We start from the raw sequence: 23010 nt of genomic DNA, 5'->3' as shown, positions 1-23010 counted from the left end.
AGTGAACTTTTCTACCATTTTTGTTGAATTTAGGGAAATTTTAGGTGAGCTGGAACCAATTACCCAAAAACCCATTGAAACAATGGTTTGGGATTAACGAACTTTTCGGTCAACCCTCTCGCTCTGTGCCACATTCCAGCGTTTCACGTTCTAGCGGTGTACCCTGCGAAACCGGAATGCTCATTCGCGGTGCGTGTACCCATTCTGCGTGAGCGGCTGGCGGAAACCCGCCATTTTGGATCAAACTCCTGCCATCTCTCCACCCTCTCCGCCATCCACATGTTGTGTAGCGGCCGCGAGCAGGCGCGCACAAGGTCGTCCAGTCATCAAAACATTACCGAGTTCTTCACCGCCACCCACAGCCGGCCCAAGTCAGTGATAGTGATAATGATAGTGAGGATATGGACTTACATGGACTTTGAGGGGTTTGACAAAGAGGCCCTGCAAGCCTCTGTGGTGGATTGTGATACAATTGATACAAGTGATACTGGTGAGGGCCAATAATCTGCCCTCTGCCTCGGAACCAACCCCATCCCGTGTGCCCAGCCATCTTTTCTAATGTAAGTGCTAAAAACCATATTATTGATACTTTCTTAATTATTATGTGTGCATACCATCATAAAATTAAGAAGTTATTTTACTACAAGCGTGGTATTGTGTCTGAAAAAGTGGAGTTTGGGGTCGGCCGGTCTCTATTTCAATTAATCCCATATGTTATGTTGTTCACTTCTGTGAACGCCGTGGGTTCAATTGACATGGCAAGGTGAGGGTTCACTGTATATATATATATATATATATATATATATATATATATATATATATATATATATATATATATATATATATATATATATATATATATATATATTTATATATATATATATATATATATATTATGAACCGACTTACGACTCGTGGACTTCGATTGGTCAGACCTGCTTTGACGTCGTCCATACAGGCGTCCATACAGGACATACGACTGCGACCTTTGGCGATAGTACCAAATGGCAGCGGCATTTTCTATACCAAAAGCGTTTCCGTCAGGCGAGATGGAGGGTTGCCTAATTAGGTACACTCCTCGATTGGAGCACTTTGTTTGTGTTTGGCTATAAATTATCCTATACTGATCGCTGTGAACTTTTGTTATTATCGTATTTAATTGACTTGATAATGACTGGAAGCGTAAAGTGAGAGTGCTGGTGGTGCTCCAAGGAAAAGGAGACAGGCAATTACTTTTGGATGGCAGAATAACAGCACAGTATGAAATGGAAAAACAGTAGCAACAATCTCCCACGACCTAAGTTTCTCACACTGAAGCTGTATCCTATATTCTGAAGGACTTATGAAAGGATAACACTATAAAGGGAACTATAATATCAAAGAAAAAGACAAAGGTCTCCTATTACGATATGGAAGAACTTTTTGGTGATATGGATGAAGACTGACGCACTTAAAGCGTTCCTAACCATACAGGCTAAACAAGAAGCCTGTTCCAAAGCCTGAAGGAGCAGGCAGGAGATGAATGTGATCAAACCTTTACAGATATTGGTTGATAGATTTAAAGCAGCACAGTCTACACAATGTTAAGGTGAGTGGAGGCAGCTAGTGCCGATGTTGGAGCTACAGCAGCTTTTAAGGAGGGATGGTCCCATGGAGAATTGCTGAGCAAATATTCAATGTGGATAAGAGACTGAGATTATTGTGGAAGTGCATGCCTGAGGCGGACATACATCACAAAAGAGAGCAAAAACAATGCCAACCAGTTAAGGCATTCAAGGACAGAATTACACTTCTGTTGGGGGGGAATGTTGCTGGTTCAAGCTAAAGCCTTCATGATCTATCATTCGCAGAGAACCCCAGGGCTTTTAAACGTATTAACCTTTATCTTAACAAGCCCTGGGATGACCTGATTTTGAAGATTGGTTCACTGAGTTAAGGAGTATTATCTGCAACAAAGTTCCATTCAGATTTTACTGATTTTGGATAATGCTCCGGGACACCACCACACCTGGGCGACATGCCTAATGTTAGGTAGTGTACATTCACCTAACACTACCTCTATCATCCAACCCATGGATCAGTGCCTGTTGCTTCCTTTAAAAGCGTATTCATTCACGCGACCTTAGCTCTGGTTGTTGTGCTACTGAAAGGTGAAAGCAACTCAGACAGTTTTGGAAAGTACAACATTTGTCATGTGTAAGGCATTAGTACAGCATGGGGGATCAGGTTACAAAGGCTATTGCCAGTCAGATATGGAAAATCCTGAAAAGATATGTGCACAGTTTCCGAGGATTTGTGAAAATAGAGTTATTTTGGATATTAGTAACAAGATAGTGGAGGTTAGGTAAAGCAGCAGTTAGAAATTGATGCTGAGATGTTGAACAGTTGGTTGAAAGTGTAGCAGAAGAGCTCAGTAACGAGGATCTTATTGGACTAGATGCAGAAAATTGCAGAGAAGAAGACAGACAAAAGGTGAAAGTAGGCCTGCCCCAAAAGTTTTCAATTAAAACAAATGGCAGAGGGCATTTATACACAAATGGCAAAACAATGCAAATGTGGTATGGATCAAATTATGAGCGTTATGCAGGTGACTAGAGCGATCCAAGATGCTGCTACAAATTACAATGAAAGAAAAAGCAAACTGTGCAGTCTAAATTGGACATCTATTTCAAAGAAGTCCCCCAGTGCTGTCTCTCCACTTCCCACCAGTGCTGCCTCTTCACTCTCTCAAGATGATCAATACCTTCAACCAGCAAGTTTCTAGCATAAACCTGTCTGGAAAGAAAGCGACATTGATGCCACCAGCCCTGTCTCTATGCTTCTGTAAGCACTTCCAATTAGTATAGTCTCCATGTATCCTGTAAATGAAAATTAGCCGGGGCCCTGTGTGCATTCAGCTGATATTTAAAGGTAAGTGCTCAGTCACTTTATCCATTCCTCATTATTTTATTACTTTTACTGTACTATCCATTCCTCATTATTTTCACGTTTAGTGTACTGTATTTAATTATGGAAGTATTTTTATTTATTTATTTATTTTTAAATTTTAATTTTTTTTCTTATTTATTTATTTATTTATTTATTTTTATCCATAGGACTTACTACCTGGATTTGGGTCCCTAACCCGTTGCGTAGATATTTTATTTATTTATTTATTTTTTTAAATTTTTAATTTTTTTTTCTTATTTATTTATTTATTTATTTATTTTTTATCCATGTCGGACTTACTACCTGGATTTGGGTCCCTAACCCCGTTGTAAGTCGGGGTCTAGCTGTATATATATATATATATATATATATATATATATATATATATATATATATATATATATATATATATATATATATATATATATATATATATATATATATATATATATATATTATCGTGATTTAGGGGAATTTTAGGAGTGTTTCTGACTTAATGCGTTTTTGGGGGTTTACTTTGTATGTACTTTTCTGTGAGCTGCAACCAATTACCCAATATCCCATTGAAATAATGGATTCGGTTAACGAAATTTTCTGTTAACGAATGACTCTTGAACGAATTGTGTTCGTTAACTGAGGGACCACTATATTCATACAGTCGTGTTGAAGAGAGATGGTCTGATGGAGTGTTGTTGAGATTATAGATTGCTTTTCGAGATCTTGCAGAATTTGCATAGCTGTTTCAATGTGGACAGCTATTGACCTCAGATGCACTGGCATCCACATTAGTCATGGTGCTCGTATTTGACAGTTACAACATCTTGTACTACCATTACTTTCCGCAGTGGGGCAACTAAAGCTCCGGGTTTGACGACTTCTGCTGGGGATGCGGCTGTTGTCACCGCGCTCCAGACCAACAGTAGTAGTGATATCCAAGCAATGTCTGAAAGAGGCGAGGATAATTAACGATTCTTGTTTGCTGATTGTAGTTTTTGACGATATGTCTTGTCTATCGTTACATTTTGTTTAGCAACTGTTGTAGTAGAAGTAAGATGTTCCTGACTAACATTTGGGATCCCCACTAGGTCTCTGCTGACTATTTTCATTCTATCTACATGTACTATATCTGTGACATTCAACGTTGGCTCAACTACTTGGAATTTGTTTCCATGTTCTTTCGCTCTAATCACGTACAGACCTGTGAATTTAGGCGAGAGTTTTGATGTGCGTTCCAGCATTTTTATCATTACTTTGTCTACTATTTATAGAGTTATAGGCTTAGCGTTTTTATGTTGCTTACAGATCATTTCAGCATGTGAGGCTGCTAAGTGTTTTCGTACTTTTCCATGGATGCTTGTGAAAACATTGATTTGCTTCTTGGCATAGTCATCCATGTTATACACAGGTTTATAGGTACCATAAATTATGTGGTATGGCTATTTGCCTGGAAAGTTATTTATAGATCCTTTGATGGACGCTGCAACCTGTGGAAGCCAGTCCTCCCACAAACTATGCTTTGGATTCACTACATGTCGTAGAATCTCAAAAAAAATTCTATTTGTACACTCGACCAACCCATTTGAAGATGGATGGTAGGCGTTTGCGAAGGTTTGTGTGATGTCATATTGTTGACAGATTGCAGTTAAGAGTTGATTCTTAAATTCTTCCCCGTTATCCGAGAGTATCACTCTGGGTGTAGAAAAAGGACATTAGATGAGTGACTTATGCATGAGCCACTGATTCAGCAGACTTGTTCTGTAATGGTACTAGTACCACAAATCTAGAGAAATGGCCAATGCAGACAAGTCCGTAACTTTAGCCTTGATGGCTTTTTGGTAGTTGCAATAAATCGTTCGCAACTGTATCCCATGGATGTTCCACCATCGGGTAGTCTAAGATTGGAGCTGGATCCATCGTTGTTTCCTTGTGTTTTGCACAAGATAAACATTTATCAATGTGATGCTCGATGTCGGTCCTAATAGTTTTCCAATAATATTTTTGCCTAATTTCTGTTAGACATCTGTCTCGCCCTGGATGCCCAGCTTGGGGTGCATCATGGAAGGGGGTGAGAATGTTTTCCTTTAATGATGTACGAATAACAATTTGAGAGATTGACTCTTGTTATGTTTTCACTGAGCGATATAGTATGTCATGCCGCAGCTCAAACTGTGAGAGTGGTAGAGGTAATTTGGGCAAATTTACCTCATCTCCCAATTCTAAGGCATATATAACCTTAGACTATAGTGGATCCTGTAATAGTTCTGTCACGGCCACATGATCTGTGTGGACTGTGATCGGATATCCCGAAAATGCTTGAGAGCCCACACTGCAGCTAATGCTTCTAAGCGAGTAGCTGAATAGCGTGTTTCTGCATCATTGAGGGTGTGACTGGCGTATGTTATTACCCGCCATTTTACTCGATGATCAGTTTGCATGAGCGATGCCCCTAGACCTAGGCCCGAGGCATCAGTTCACATGGTATATGATTTTGTGTAGTCCGGAAAGGCTAATGCTGGAGCGTTCGTTAAGGCACTCTTGTGGGCATTAAAACTGTCCTCTTGTTCCTTGTTCCATGTAAATTCCACATCCTTTTTGAGGCATTTTGTGAGTGGTGATGCCAACTTGGCATAACCTCCATTGGAAATTGCTTCACTGCCTTTACTTTGCGGTCTATTGTGTGTATACCATTGCCATCTACTACATGTCCTTGAAATTGGATTTTGGATTTAAGAAATTCACATTTGGAAAGTTTTACTTTCAATCCAGCTAGATGTAGCCTTGTGAAAACTTCTCGTAGTTTCTTTAAATGGCTTTGTAAATCTTTGCTTACTATGATAAGATCATCTAGTTATTGTTAGACTGTGTTACCTATCATTCCAGCAAACAAAGTGTTTATCATTCTTTGGACTGTTAGCGGCACATTTCTTAGGCCAAATGGCATTCTTAAGAATTCAAAATGTCCCCTAGGCGTACTGAACACAGTTATCTCGCGGGATTCCTCATGTAAGGGAATTTGCCAGTACCCGCTAAGTAAATCTTAAGTTACTCAAGACTGCGTTGTCTTTCCCAAGTGACTGTAGTAAGTCAGTTAGGACAGGCATTGGGAACCTGTCTGGTACAGCTACCTGGTTGACTCGTCGAAAATCTATGACTGGTCTCCATCCTCCATCTTTCTTGGGAACTGAAAATATAGGTGAGTTCCATGGTGATGAGGAAGGTTGGATTATTTTTTGGTCCACCATGTCTTGTACTATCTGTTGGACTACTGCCCTTCTCCTGTGGGGTAGCCTATATGCTGGGATGTAGATTGGGTTAGTGTCCGGCTTGAGTGGAATATGATGGTTTGTCAATGTTGTTTTACCAAGCGGTTCTCCAGGTAATGCTATGATTTCCTTGAACTCGGCTAGTAATTCTAAAAGATCACTTTTGCCTTGAGGATGAACGACTACTTTCACGTGTGGCGCTATTAACGCTACTTTATCTACCCTATGTGATTTTTCGTTTGATTTCCCCTGTGTTATACTACCTATTGGTAATTCTATCTGCTCTTCGACAACCGCTTTGGCGTAAACAAGGAAATTACCTAAACAACATCCCTTTCTTAAGGTTATGGGTCCCCCAGTTCTATTGAGAACGAGGACACCTGTGAGACTACCTAATCTAATAGTGCTTAAGGTAGACTCAAATAACAAACCTTTCACTCGTGAACTTTCACTCAGACACACAACATCTGTTCCTTCACTCACATTTGGGAAACGTACTTTGACTCTAGTTAGTTCTTGGCTATGTAACCGTTGTACACCAGTTAACACAGCAGGCGTTAGAGTCCAGTTCTGGCCGCTTTCATCAGAAATGTCCTTTGAGCCACTAGGTGGAGTTTCAGAGAGTGACTCCATAACTAATTGCTGCTGTGTCAATGACTCCCCCGCGCCTGTCGAGGCAGTTATTACACGAACACCCGAAGTAAGCAATGGATATGAAGTTTGCATTGCGTGATATGTTTTACAATTATGCGTGATTGTTTGTTCTCTTGGCTGAACGTTAATGTTGTTCTGCCTTAGAGTGGTCAGACCAAGTAACCCGTCTGTTGGCAAAGAAAATGCCTTGACTATGTAGAAATCCGCCAGAAACGCTTTACCGGGCCTAGAAAAATGGGTTGGTAGTGTTATTACCTCCACTATGTCTAATTGGATTTCTGACACAGGGGACAGAGGAATGTCTGTAGGTCTTATTGGCCACTTATTTGGAGGATATCGCAGCTGGAATTCATTGAATGGCTTTAATGAGATAACATTGGCACAGGCCCCCATATCTATATCCAGGGATAACTGATCGTTACGTATCCTCGCTGGTACAGTCAACAGTCAATACTTCCACTTTGTTTTACGCAGCGATTAATGAGCCTGTGATGGAAGCGTTGTTTTCTTGAACCGTTCTCGCTATCCTAGATCGTGTTGCCGGACGCGCTCTTCTTCCCGCGAAGTCTGTGTACATGTCTCACTTCGATTTTCAATTTCTTGCCTCATATGCTGTAAATTTCTACAATCTTCTGTGTTGTGGTATGGAGACTGATGTACCATACACCATTTATTCGGAGTGCCTCTAGTGTTTGGAGACATTTTATTTCCTATGTAATGTCCCTTTGGATTTTTTGGTTTAGCAGGACTATATGAAAGTTTTAAAGTCCTGCGAGGATCCTTTTCTACGATCTTGTCTCTGGCTGGTTGGGTAGTTATCTGCTTGTCCTGCAAGCCAGCATTTTTCTGTGGCATGTCCCTTACGTTTGCAGACTTTGCAAAAAGGTATCTTTTTGGGTTTGGTTCCAGTGACAGACTGTGGTTGATCCTTGTGTTGTTCCTTAAAGCTGGTGACTGGTGCCACTGACAGAGCCCTAGGAATATTTTCTTTGGGTTCTGCAATTTCTTCTACGTACAGTAAAAGTCCAAAAATCCGGATGCCAGGAATCAGGACCACCTGAGAATCCAGACTTTTCGAAAACTCAAACTTTTTAAATTTAGCGGGCTTTTGTGGGTTATGTGAATGAATGGAGTTGCTTTAAAAAATTAATTTACATAATTCTAATAATAAAAGTAATTGTAAATTATAGGTAGCTAATTTTGTTAGTTTTGTAATTAGCTTGAACTGAAATGTAAAATTTGAGGCACTATAAATCTTTTGTGTGTATGTGTGCATGCGTGAATGCCACAGCTGCACAGCGACAACAAACGACCACACGATCGCCACTTTAAAACAAGCAATCAAACTTTGACAACATATGTAATTTTGAGTCCTACTCTTTCCATGTACAGAGTACAAGCCCATAATAATGGCCCCTAAAGTAGATAAACTTTGTTGTGTGAAGAGAAAGAAGAACACATTGAAATTGAGTGACAAACTTGAAATAATTAAGAAACTAGAATGTAATGTGAGCAATGCTGTTCTAATGGAAACATACAACATTGGAAAGTCTACAATTTATGATATAAAAAAGGCAAAGAATAAAATTCTAGAATTTACAGCTTCTTCTGAGCCTTACATTAAAATTGCTGAAAGAAAAAGTTTACATTGGCCCAAATTAGAAAATCTTGATAAAGTGTTGCACAAATGGTTTTTGTTAAAACGATCAGAAGGTATGGCAATTTCTGGGCCGATGCTTATTGCCAAAGCAAAGTCTTTTAAGGAGCAAATGAACATTGAAACAGAGTGCGCATTTAGTAATGGATGGCTTAGGAATTTCAAGACTTGTCATGGTATTAGACAGTTTGTTTACATTTTTGTCTAGTGTTGACTTTATTTTTCTTTAAAACGGCTCGTTTTGATAAATGAATCATGCTTTATTTGCTAATGAATAAACTATCAAAATGTATCTGTTCATCTCTTCTTTATTCCTTCTTAAATTTTAATTTTAAAAGTACTGCCTGAGAATCCAGAAAATCCGAAAATCCTGACCGACCCAATCCCCAAGCAGTCCGGATTTTTGGACTTCTACTGTATTCTACAAGTTTAGTCCCTTTTTTAAATTCTTTCTTTTGGGCTTTCATGCATAAGGGTTCACTTGATGACAAGATAAACTGAAGGAATTCAAAAATCCTGTAAAAATTTGCTTTAGACAAGTTGTCATTGTTATCGAACCAATCTGAGGAATCCATGGAAGATTTGAGGTCTATCTTAGTGAGTCTCGCACAAATCTGGGCATCTTGTGCATCATGTGCAAGCAAAGTGTCACCTGTCCGCTCTGCCATCTTAAATCCCAGTAAGCGGACCTTCTTTTGAGCCTGACCCAAAAAAGGAAATTAATTGTTTCCGAAACGTTTGATAATCATCCGTTTCTTCATCAATACCTGAAGCATAGATACTTTTATCTGCCCGACTACTGGTTTTGATAAGGCTTTGGACTTATGAAATTTTATCTACGTCATTAAGGACATCGTTATTTCTCATTACATCTTCGCATTTACGCAAAAATGCTAAACTAGTATAATCAGGATCCTCGGCAGTAAACTCTTGTACATTGATGATATTTGGAAGTACCTTTACCGTTTGACAAACCGATGCAGTCAGTGGGTTAGTAGAACCACCTGTTGCCATTTTTTTTGTGTTAGTTAAAGCACTAGCATTATTAACAGGTGAAGGTAATGGGTAAATGTTACCTGACCTTAATTGTTTACTGTGTAAATTCTCAAACTGAGAATTTATGAAATTTTCACCGCTAGCTAAAGAGTCGGTAGGTGTTAACTCTATTTGGTCAATTTGTAGTAATTCTTCCTCACCATCAGTTGCCACTAGTTCCTGTGAATTATTAGAATACAGTGGTCCCTTGGTTAACGAACACAATTCGTTCCAGAGGGTCGTTCGCCAACCGAAAATTTCTTAACCGAATCCATTGTTTCACAGAAAAGTACATACAAAGTATAAAAAAATGCAGTAAAGTACACTTACTTTCAGGTGTGTATGTAGAAGGCTCCTGGTTGATGATGATGAAATGAATTAGAAGTTGGGTGGAGGAGAAGGGAGAAGAGAAGGAAGTGGGGATGGAGGAGAAATCACCTTTCAGGGGACCCATGCTTGATGCCGTCATTTCACCAATAAAATTTTAAGTTCACTTGGTGTAATTCAAGATTATTTTCTTTAAATCAATACTGCACTGTGCTATATATTATCAATATGTTAACTAAAGTTCAGAATGACCAATAATTTCAATGAAAAATGCAAAAATATTCAAGACACCAACAAAATAGTTGCTCTCTCGATTGTAAACAAAGCCAGACTGACGCCTGGTGGCCGACCCACGCATCTGATGGGTGCACAACTAACTAGTTCCCTGTACTGCATTTATTATCATTGTTAAATAAATGTTAAAATGACTAATAATTTTAATAGAAAACATGCATAAATATTATAAAGCACAACTTTATTGATATTTACTCCATTGGAAACGAATATAAACATAGAACATTTTACTGAATTGGCTGAGTACCCCTGCAGCTGATCAGCTGATGTTCAAAACAAAACGATATTTTCGTAAGGATTTCGTTAATCAAATTTTTGTTCATTAACCAAATTGAAGATTCTTATGGAAGGTAATTCGTTAACCGAAGCGTTCGTTAACCGAGGGACCACTGTACTGTATTGTCAAAATATTCCAAACTTGTTTAATTAAGATTTTTCAGTAATTCGAATAATTTAGTCCTTAAATGTTTTAACTTGATTTACCTGAGTCCTTTATTTATTTCTTTAACAGACCTGAGTCTGTAATACTGTATATGAAGCTAGTTCGAATGGAGCAGAGTGTCCGTTATAGATGGTGTCTATTATTTCGGAGGTTTACTGTAATGAAAACTTCTTATTTTATTTGTTAGCGATGTAATGAGACAAAATCTCACATGAAGAAGATTACGTATAGGTAGAATATTTAGTAAGAGAGTAAAAGAGAGGAAGATTTTGGTAGCGTGCTCGTGATAGTTATTTACACTTATCGTATCTTATACGTCAATACACTTATCTTATATGTCGTTACACATCTATTACGTCTTAAGGGCGACTTCTCAAACACTGCTTCGTTGCAACTCTTTATTAATTACGAACATGACATGGACACATTAATAACACCTTCTATTGAAGTTACTAGGACATTATGTTTACGTTACTAGGACATCATATTACGTTACTAGACACTCTGATTCTCGGACACGAACATGAAATGAATACACTTCCCACGTAAGTAACTCATCCCACGGAAAGCTCTGACAAACACTCACGTGACCTAGGGGAGGCCTAGCAGGTAGTCCTGGGTTGTCTCTATGGGAGACTGCTTAGCTGGGCGCCGGAGGGAAGTCTCGGTCCTGACCGGAGGCGCTGGCGACCGGAGGCGGCTTGCCTCCGGCCCCTGACTTCTCTCGAGCAGGACTCGGGACGTGGTAGCTGGTCCTTCTTCCTTACAAGACACACTCTCTCTCTGTCCCTCTCTGTCTCTCTGTCTGCGTATCTCTCCCTGAGGGAGGACTAGGACGTCCTATATATTGGGAGGCGAGCCGTCAGGTTGAGCTGATCGGGGGGGCGGCGAAGGATCTCCTTACATTTGCCCTCGCTAATGTAGGGTCAGGTCTGGACTTTTTCAGAGACTATAAGTTGTATCTTCTGGGAAAGTCATCAGATGGGGTCGTGACATGAGAGGTGAGCCTGGCTGATTTATAACCCTTGGTCAACCGTGAGAGTTACCCTACACTTGACCCCCCTAATGTCGGGTCAAGACTGGCCTTCCTCTGCGGTGTAGGATATTGTGTATATTGGGAGAGAGTCGGCTGGTGCCTTCTTACATGTTTGTTGGCCGTGTGACATGGGAAGGGGAGCTAGTTGATTTGTAACACCCTTGAGCACCCGCGGGGGATACCCTTACACTTGACCCCCCTAATGTCGGGTCAAGTCTGGCTTTCCTTGCGATGTAAGCTGTGGTCTGACAACCCATCACTACACCTCCCGCCAAGACCAAAGCTTTCCTGCTCAGAGAACTGATGACACATTTAAAGTAGACAGTAACATCATGTGCAGTATCTAATATAGTCCCTGAGGCGATAATGCATCCTTACATTTTACAAATTATAACCCTAGAGATGTATGTTTTTCTACTGGCATAGTTTGATCTGACAAAGCTTACTATACCTCCCGCCAAGATTAAAGCTTCTATGACAGGAGAAAAAAATAAAATACATACACAGTAAGTGAACATAGAGTGATCTAAAGATCCTTCATATCTAGCATACTGTCCGAGGCAAACTTGCAAATCACATTCTACAAACAAAAACAGGTGTTACATTGCCTAACCAGGCCATGTCAAAATAATAATTCATCTCAGTCAGTAAATGGCTACAACATTGTGTTTCGTAGTGCAAAACATTGATCAAATGAACTCATAGAAAAAGTGACTAATCTTTTAAAAAAACATTCTTTGTAGTACATGTTAATAAAAATCAGAGAATGAAATACTTCAAAGTACATAAAAAAATGCTCCTACTTCACATGTTAGGGTGTTATATCTTTTTATTACACATCAACAACATCAACAACATCAACAACATCAGTACATTTGTTGGGTCCAGCATGGCTCAAGTCTTCCATCCAGCTGGTATCTGAAAATAAGGAATGCCGGCAGCACAACAGCGGTAGTCGGTTGGTCCTTTTGATTATCCACCTTTTCATCGTCGACTTTCTTCTGATGTCAGCACAGCGTGTCTTCTGTCTTCACATAGCACGTTTTTCTTTCTTCAATACCGCACTTTGTAGGTCGTGTCACCACATCTGACTTCTGCTCACTTCCTCCTGGTTTCTATAATATTCCAGATGATTTTTCTGTTCACCTGCGCTTCCTCTACGTGTAGAGCATTTTCATATTGGTTACAAGACACACTCTCCCTGTCCCTCTCTGGCTCTCTGTCTGCGTATCTCTCTGTCCCTCTCTGAGGGAGGACTAGCACGTCCTATATATTGGAAGACCAGCCGTCAGGTTGAGCTGATCGGGGGGGGGCGGCGAAGGATCTCCTTACATTTGCCCTCGCTAATGTAGGGTCAGGTCTTGACTTTTTCAGAGACTATAAGTTGTATCTTCTGGGAAAGTCATCAGATGGGGCCGTGACATGAGAGGTGAGCCTGGCTGATTTATAACCCTTGGTCAACCGTGAGAGTTACCCTACACTTGACCCCCCTAATGTCGGGTCAAGACTGGCCTTCCTCTGCGGTGTAGGATATTGTGTATATTGGGAGAGAGTCGGCTGGTGCCTTCTTACATGTTTGTTGGCCGTGTGACATGGGAAGGGGAGCTAGTTGATTTGTAACACCCTTGAGCACCCGCGGGGGATACCCTTACACTTGACCCCCCTAATGTCGGGTCAAGTCTGGCTTTCCTTGCGATGTAAGCTGTGGTCTGACAACCCATCACTACAGCGATGTATATTGGTACAACTGTATATGCTCCCATAAAAAAGAGTATACGTACTTTATAATGGTGTGGCACTGTCTATCTGTCTGTCCATCTTTTAACAGTTTGCCTTCCAAACCATAACTGAGATTTCATACACTAGTGAGCATTATACAATACTTGCCTCTAAACAGAGGTATCCTCCTTCATATTCTGTCTGTAATTCCTCACTCCTCCAGGGAACTCTACTCCTAATGAATGGCCCTGACAGAACAGCCTCCTTACCACTATTTTGTAATGTAAAAATCTTTGCCTTTCTATTCCTTTTGTCACCTCTTCCATTTCCACCTTAATGTATTGTTCCACCACTATATGTCTGTCTTGTAAAATTAATAGTAAGGAATTAAAAACAATGGATACTATACAGGTATAGTAGACCCTAAATGCAATGCTGAGCATCCTGGGCCACCTTAATTGCATGGCATCTAAAAGTTCACTCTCTGTAAATAAAAAAGTGTCAAAATATGATTCTTATTCATGAAAATAAATATTTGCTTTCATAATACAATAAAGAAAAAAAAGTGTCAAAAATGTGACTTTCATTAGACTGAACTGGCCCTTTAACCGTTGATTCTTGATGAGTTAATGGGGCTGGAACATGTAAAAGTATACAGCATAGGGTTTTTAGTCGTGAAAACCCAACTGTCTTTTCTTAATTTATTAGGAAAATATATACTTTATACAGTTCCAAGTGTATATCACCATTACTTAACCACTGTAGTTATGAGTGTTAAATGAGGACGGAGGCTATATTAAATAGCTCTGCTAAGTACGAACTGTCGATGTGAGAGTTTGAGTGAGAATGCCTGGTGTAGCCGGCTTCTATTACCCGACCTAGCATTTTAGGGTCCCGCCTCAAGGGTAGGGCTTACTCATCACGTGATGTGACCATTTCACCTCATAGCTAGTGGAAAGATACAGGGGAAGATATGATTATTAAGCTGAATGCACTGCCCCACATTTATATAAAGATTAAGGGGCTAATACAAGAATTTTTTTTTTTTATTTGGCAGAGGCATATTGGGGTACACCTGCATTGTAGAATTAATGAGAAAACTAATTTCTGCAATGATTAATACTTTCCTTAATTTTCAGATTCTGAATAAACCTACATCTGTGGAGAAAAAGAAACCTGACCCAGTTGAAGTTAGGAACAATATTAAGAAGACTCTAGCTGATTGTCTCGTCAAACGCTACCAAGATGCAAAAAAAGAATTTGATAGTCTGAGTGAAGATGCCATCAAAGATCTTGCAGTAGAAATAGAGAAAGAACTTTATACATTCTTTGGGAAGGTTGGTAATCTCATCCCTCCCTCCTCCAACACAGAATATATAATATGTATGTATGTGCAAATAAATCTGTGTAGGTGTTCGTGATCCAGGTATATGCTGATAACCACATAGGAAACAAGAAAACACGAAGTTCCCAAGTGGTTTCATGTAATTCACATCTTCAGGGGTGAGTTCAGACTAAGGAGTAATTATTAACAAGGCTAATATATACAGTTAATGACAATGAGATCAAGTCCCTAGGGACAACAGGTGTCCACCATATTCAGGTCATAAGGTAGTGACCTAACCCTTTCACCTGGTTACCAATCTTCTTAATCACAAAATTGTCCATGCTATTACTAAGTGCTTTTGTGTAATTCACATCTTTATTGGTGTAACGGATCTTCTTTGTAACAGTTACACAGTAACAGGAGAACAGATAATCTCAATTGTGACCAACTGTGTAACCATTAGGTAACTTACCGTTGTATAACAGCTACTTGTGAAGCTGTCATGTATGTAACGACCTGGGGGCTTTACCACTTGTAACAGGCACTGTTGAAGTTTTTACCTTTACAGTATATTCTAGGTGCTTACTCCTTATACTTTGAGCCAATTATCTTAGAGGCTGATAAGGCAAGCTAACTAAATATAGATCAAAGTACTGTATATTCGGTTTAATAGCTAATCCAAAGTGTTCATTCCTTATTTTATTATAAAAAAGGGAGTATCTACACGGTCCCAAAGGATATTCACTGTAATAGTCACTGTAGCTGTGAGTGCTATAATAAGACAGACGGAGCTATCTTAGATAAGCCCTAAAGAACGCCTGACTAGTATGAGATCTGAGTGGAGACTGCTACCGGGCGCTGCCCAGTATAGCTGACTTATGATATACTGAGGACACGCCTTGTGAGTGGAATCTATATTAACCCATATTTATATAATATTAATGTCTATGAGACAGGGGCTAATCCAGGGGTGGGTACAGACTAAGGAGTAATTATTAACAAGGCTAATGTTTACAGTAAATGAGATCAAATCCCTAGGGACAGCAGGTGTCCACCATAATCAGGTCATAAGGTAAAATGACCCAACCCTTTCACCTGGTTACAAATCTTCTTAATCACAAAATTTTCCAGTTTGTACGTGCCATTACTCAAATTCATGCTGACAGATTCGGTATGTTTAATGAGACTAGATTCTTCAATGTTCCTACTGATAATTGAATTACACTGTAATATTGAGGAGGCATTATCCCAGTCAATGCAATGCTTATTATCTCTCATATGAATGAACAGAGCATTGGATTCCAGGCCTGTCCTAACACTATATTTATGTTGTTTAAGTCTAGTTATAAGATCTTTTCCCGTTCTACTTAGGCCAGACGGGAAAAGATCTTATAACTAGACTTAAACAACTTATATATAGTGTTAGGACAGGCCAGGAATCCAATGCTCTGTTCAATGTAATTCCTAGCTGACCTAACGAGGCAAAGGGTGAGGTGACGGAGTCAGGTGGTGAGGTGACATGCCAAGACACTTACACAGCACACACATTAACAGCACTACTAAACCATTGTCTTATAACATTTTACTTTATAATTTCTATTTTAAAATTAATTGATACATGATGGCTGGATTTTACTACTTTTGCACTTAGACAACTGATCAGTGAATAAACCAGGGCAAATGGAGATGCATTATACACTAGTGATGTCATGAAGCTTTGCAACAGCAACTACAACTGCTGAGCAACAACATAAATTTTCACAACCTGTACTCAGATGTTCTAAGTTAATTACAAAAAATTTTATTTAGTGCAAACTATGGGATGTTTATACTCAAATTAATTGGCATCTTGCAAGAATTCCAACAATGTTAGTTATATTCTGCTTGATAACTACACACTATCCTGGCTCCTATCTGTTAACACCCAACCCCCCTCCTCCCAGCCAGCAAGAGAGGCAGATGTCGGTGGATGCTAAGGATTAATGGGATGAAGATGAATCTAGGCTTTTGGGGGGGTGGGGGGAGATTAGCTCACCCAGGCACAGGTCACTGACCCACATCAGGGCCTTGGGGGCGAAAATTTAATAATGATAATAATTCATTTTGAATGTAATTTTTAATAAAAATACAAAATTAAAAATAAAATAATCATAATTCATAGTTAATAAAATTTATAATACAAAATACAAAATTAAAAATGAAATAATGATAATAATAATAATAATAATAACACTTATAATAATTATAATAATAATAAAGAACCATAAAGAAATGCAAAAATGAAAAAAATCAATAGTGAGAAACAATATATGTATGTTGTGTTATCAAAGTAAGAGAAACAATTGAAACCCTGTGATTGTGTGTAAATGAGGCAGAAAGTCAGATCAGCAACCTGGGACTTATTTTATAAAATGACATAGACTTGACCTAGCAGAAAATAACTCATATTGCTGGAATCCTTGCAAGATAGTGATTAATTTGAGTATAAACATCTCAAAGTTTACACAAGAGATAAAAAGTTTAGTCCTTTTGCATAATACATTTGAGTAAAAAATGAGTACAGTAATATGCTGCTCGAAATTATCGCTGTTTCACATGGGAAAAGTCTATATAACTAGCCTATCAGCATTTATCTTCTGTCCCTATTATTAGCCAAAGATTTATAATATTGTTAAGTATAATAGTGTGTAATAATAAGGAAACACCACTACACTCATCCCCCCACCATTAACCTCCTCCCTCCCACCAACGCAATTAACATACGAATACACAGGCGGAGAAAGTTTGCATAATCTTTGGTAAAAACAGTATTATGATAATAGTATTACAATCTTACTTTGTTTAGTTCCTTCGTTTTATTATCCCTGAAGATCCTAGTCACTTGAAGTTACGTAAATCCTGAGGAGTGCGTATAACTTTAATGGCCTCGTCATAATCAATCAAGTACTGCTCAAAATCTTTCTCTGCGCTCTCTAAAAATTGCCACACAGATTCTTCATCAAATAAATCATTGATTATTGATGCCGGAAACAGTTCAGTTTCATTATAAGACTTAGTTATGGGCTCACTTTTACTAGCATTCGTTGGGTCAGGCTCACTATCATCACTATCAAGGTCAATGCATGTCTCGTCACTGTCCACTTCTACCTCCTCACAGTCTGTATGTTCTTGTTGTGATACATTAGTGTCACTGTTTGTGTTACCATTAGACTCTCTTTCATCATTTTCATCTTCACTTTCATCACAGTCTGCAAAAAGGTCTTGTGACTCATAGCAGTCACTTTTTGTATTATGAGTATACTGTACTCAGTTTCATCTATTTCAAGCTCATTTTCACCGTCATTATCATCATCAATGCATGCCACATTGTCTTTTAACTCATCATAGTCGGCAAAAAGATCTTCGTATGCTTTGTAGCATGCTAAAAAGTTATTCTGTGCATTCAAAGTGTTATTGTCATTATGATAATCACTTTCATTGTCGACAGGTAAGTCATCATAGTCTCTAAAATATCTTCCAATGGTTCATAAAGTGATTTATGTTTTTTCTGCAATCATGCACGTCACTTGCACCATCGCCAGTAGCACTTGTATCACCATAATCAACACTAAATTCACCACCAAAATCACTATCATCTAGCATTACTGGGGTGTCCACTTGGGCACTGGCATCAAACATATGCTCAGGAATAATGGGCTCCTGAACCCACACCAGAAGGCCTGGTCTCACTCGAGTCTTGCTCTAATATCGGGCAGATATTGCACAGCATTTCTCACACCCGTGGAACATGAATAGTGTCAATGTTACGCCGAAAAGTTATCAAAAGTAGCAGTTGATCGTACACTTAACCTCCTGATGCTAAAATAATCGCCAAAACATAGGGAGGAGGCAGCATCTTGGCGCGTGGATTGGCCGAGGAGCTGTGACATAGCAAGGGGAAATCCATTGTGATTGGCTGCCTTGGGGGGTATGGTCCGAGGGAGGCACGCTGTCATTGGCTCATGCTCCTCTCGCCCTGAACGAGATGTTGCCACTCTCTGGAACTGAGCGCACAGCCAGATACGTATCTCCAGGCCTGAGGCAAAATCACACCTTGTTTTTGAAGGACTTTCAACCATATTTCTATTCTAGCTAGAGGGTTACATCCAATGCCAACATGTAGAGGAAAAACGCATTTTGACTGGGGTGTCGCTTCACCCCCATCTAACGCTGAGTGCCTCATATATACAATACAATACAGTACTATGTATATACCTCATTGGTAAAAAATAATGTCATTCAAGACATGTTCAGATCATAAAACCCACTAATCCCCCCACCCAACAATGGGTGACCTGACATTGCATCAGGTTCAGGTTTAGTAACATGACCCAATAATCTCCCATCCAATCTCCATCACAAGTGAAGATGTGATTACAGTTATGTATTACAGTCAGCTGAGTAAAGTATCTGTCTACTCTAGGTTAAAGATGACAGGATCTGCTGGTGAGTACAGTATAGTAGTACATTATTTTGTTTGCAGTATGAACTTTACAGTATTGTATATGTGCATTACAGTGGTGTTTGCATAAATAAATACAGATCCTGTGAGATGTGTCGTTTACACTCGTGCAAAATACCACACTGTCTTTGTTGTAACACACAGCTCCATTCATGCCCATTAATTTGAACTGATGTAACAGCATTTATTATTTATTTTTTTAGAAAGGAATGGACCTTCTATCTTTATATCATCAAAATATTTCGTTTAAGGGTATCTTATTGTAAATGTCTCGTAGATAATTTATTAACGATGATTATGTTATCACGTTCATCTCCCTATCATAATTAGCCATGCTTGAGGAGAGAAAACTGACTGTGACCCTCCCTCCTCATCCCCCAGAAAGGTTCGCCTCCCACTGACCCCAGCCTTCCTCCAACACTACCCTCACCCCACATCACTCACAAACAGCATCATCTACATTACTACTACTACTTTGGTGTCACTCAGAATTGAGTGTAACGATCATCCAGCTATGAAACAATGATATGAGTTATTAGGGATGTCACATTCGTTGGTGAGCTCTGAGGTGACTAGAGAGGTCGATACGGGACTGGCAAAGTCATCCACAGATGTTGCACATGTCTCCACATCTAGTGCAGAAGGGGCGGCAGCAGTGTCTTTGCGGCATTGACACTTGTCTGCCTCGGTATGCAATCGGTCTAATTCGAAAGTATTCACACCTTCTCGTGTGGTGCTTCTCCAAGTGTTACGGTATGGAGTAATCATCTCCCAGGTGAGGGGGTCGATTTGGCACTTTTTCAGGTTTGTCATAAGACTATCCTTATACCTTTTCAGGATGCCTGCCAGCGTTATGTTTACTATTCGTTAGGTGACTGTAAAGTAGCTGCTTTGACAGTCTTCTGTCGTCCATGAGGGTAACATAGCCAGTCCAATGTAGTTGTTCATGGATTATGGTAGCCTTGATTCTCCCACAGTTGGTGTCAGCGAGAATACTGTCATTTGTTCTCCTGTCTTCTCAGCTAACTCTGAGGATGGAACATAGACTACATTGGTGAAAGTTTCCAAGTGGCTTGAGGTGCCTCCTGTATGTGACCCATGTCTTGTTGCCATACAGCAGGGTCAGGAGGACCACTGCTTGATATACATGCAACTTTGCTGATAATGTCAGCTCCCTACAGCTGAAGACACGGGTATGGAGTCTGCCAAAGGCTCCAGATGCAAAGCTGATCTGATGTTGAATCTGCATTGATGTCTGCGATAGTGGACAGGTGGGACCTGAGACTCTGAAAGTGGGTAACATTAGAGACAGTACTACTGCTAAGCTGGATGGATGGTGAAAGTGTGGCTAAACCAGGGACAGGCTGAATAGAGACTGAGTCTAACGAACATTCACCTCAAGGCCAAAGTGTGCATACTAGGTGTTCAGGATCTCCTGTAGGTCGCGTTCAGTTTGAGCAACAAGAATGAGGTCGTCCGCATGCTGAAGTTCAGTAATAGAAGCTGCCGATACCTTTGTTCCTGCCTGGAGTTGTCTTATGTTGAAAAGACCATTCATCCGGTCCTGGATGCCCATCCCGCCCGCTAAATTGGCACTGGCACGAGTAAGGAAGGCAGCCAAGAAAATGGAAAAGAGAGTTGGTGCCAGTACACTTCCTTGTTTTACCCCATTTGGATGGGGAAGAACTCAGATTGGGTGCCATTGTGCAGGACACTGCTGTTCATGCCTTCGTGGAGTTGCCTGACAATGGTGATGGAATTTGGTGGCCAGCCAAAATGGCTGAGGGTTCTCCAGAGGGCTTCCCTGTTGACCTAGTCGAAGGCCTTGATTAGGTCGGTGAAGGCCTTGTGCAGGTCACGACGCTGTTCACTGCACTTTTCCTGTACCGTATCTGGCGGGCAGCAAAGATCATGCCACTGGTGCCACGTGATGGTCTAAAGCGACATTGAGATTCTAGGAGGAAGTTTTCCACCTCAGGAAGAAGTCTGTTTAGGAGGACTTGGGCGATAATCTTGCCAGCTACGGACAGCAATGAGATCCTGGGTAGTTGCCACAATCTGACTGGTCTCCCTTGTTCTTATAAATGTTGACAATGGAGGCGTCTTTAAGACCTTAAGGGATTTCCTTCTTTTCTCATATATTCTCCAAGAGAGAGTGGAGATGGCTAGTAAGCAGAGGTCCTCCTCATTTATACACCTCGGCTGGGATTCCATCAGGCCCTGAGGCTTTGTTGTTCATCTGTTTGAGGGCAGTAGCTACCTCATCAAGGGATGAAGGATAGCCAAGGTGGGTTAGCTCTGGATGCTGAGGGACCTACTGGGTAGTCAGGACACCCACATTGGAGTTTCGATGGAGCATTTTCGAAGGATGCCTTCTTCGTCTTTAACTAGGGAGTTACCATTGGATGAACGGAGGGGGGGGCTGCGCCATGAGTGATTGGCCCATAAAATGTTTTAATGGAATTGAAAAATTCATGCACCTTGTGTTGATCTGCAAGTTTTTGCATTTCGCATGCTTTATTTTTAAACCAGTTGTTCTTTAGATTGCGAAGTTCGCGCTGGTCTGCTGCTTTCTTCTTGCGAAAAGAATCGGCTTTGGTCCGAGACTGAAGGTTGTTCTGCCAGTCAGTTAAGGCAGCAAGTTTATCAACAGTGAGTACATTGATTTCTGGGTCATTTTCATCAAACCAGTCATGGTGTATTCTTTTGATCTGACTGAGGGTCTCTCTGCAGGTTTTTGTCATGACAATGTTGAGATTACCCCATTCAGCACTGGGATTTGGGTTGTTTGTTTTGTCAGGTTATTTATCAGCCCATGTTCGAGCTGCTGTCTGAAAGCATGTGCGAGTGCTGGATCCTCCAGGTGCTTAGTGTTAAAACCTTCTTCTGGAGGCTTGTTGCCTTCACAGTTTTGGGACAACATGAGGTGAGAGCTTGGCTCTGCCGAGCTGATGATCAGTGTCACAGTGGTCTGAGCCACGCATGGCTTGGGTGATGAGGACATCTAGGCGATCTCTTTCTCTGACAATGATGAAGTCAATGAGATGGAGGTGTTTGGATCGTGGGTGTTGCCACGAACCCTTGAACTTGTCGGCTTAGTTAAACAAGGTATTGGAGATAGTGAGGTTGTGTACAATGCACTTGCTGAGTAGGAGTAGGCCATTGGAATTACACTTGCCTTGTCCATTTCTCCCTATGATTACCTGCCAAATGTCAGCATCTCTGCTAACTCTTCTCTGGGGATAGAGATAAGCACTCAAGGTCGGTATAAAAGGCCTCCTTGATGTCATCCTCTGCATGCAGTGTTGGGGCATATGCACTGATGAAGAAGGCAAGACGTGAGTAATTCAGTGGGACTCGGAGCATCCTGAGGGGCTCGTTGATACCAATAGGCATTTCAGTTAGCCTCTGTAGGATGCATTGGCGGTTGGCAATGCCAACTACATAAATGGGGTTTCTTTCCACAGCAGGTTTACCCTTCCAGAAGAAGGTATAGCTAGACCCCTGTTCTGTCAGTCGACACTCATTTACAAGCTGGGATTCACTTATGGCTGTTATGCTGATGTTATACCTAGCCAGCTCTTTTGCTACAAAGGCGGTCCTTCTTTTAGGACACTTCATTTGTGCCAGTATCCAGAAGGGTTCTGATATTCCATGCAGCAACCAAAAGAGGATGTGTAGTTTGATTTTTTGATTCGTGATTATGATGTGCCTTCAACTACAGATGGATGACCTTACTGGGTGCGGTTGCCCAGTGAGGTTGGTTCTTTAGGTAGACCATGTTTAGGGCACCTATTCTACCCCCTCCCCGTGTGGGGTGAGCAGAG

General features: G+C 40.4%; 1 protein-coding gene across 1 annotated transcript in view; it reads left to right on the top strand.

Annotated features, from left to right (window-relative positions):
- LOC121867079 (nuclear speckle splicing regulatory protein 1-like) overlaps positions 1-23010 on the top strand; it is a 95114-nt gene that overhangs the window by 26214 nt on the left and 45890 nt on the right. The window contains exon 5 of the mRNA XM_042366834.1: positions 14495-14692. Within this exon, the coding sequence (XP_042222768.1) occupies positions 14495-14692 (198 nt within the window). The remainder of the gene's footprint in view (positions 1-14494; positions 14693-23010) is intronic.

The sequence above is a fragment of the Homarus americanus genome, unplaced genomic scaffold, assembly GCF_018991925.1.
Source record: "Homarus americanus isolate GMGI-L3 unplaced genomic scaffold, GMGI_Hamer_2.0 scaffold6317, whole genome shotgun sequence".
In the NCBI taxonomy this organism is placed as follows: Eukaryota; Metazoa; Arthropoda; class Malacostraca; order Decapoda; family Nephropidae; genus Homarus; species Homarus americanus.
Note: the sequence above shows the minus strand (reverse complement) of the source record. Positions and strands in the feature narration are given on the sequence as shown.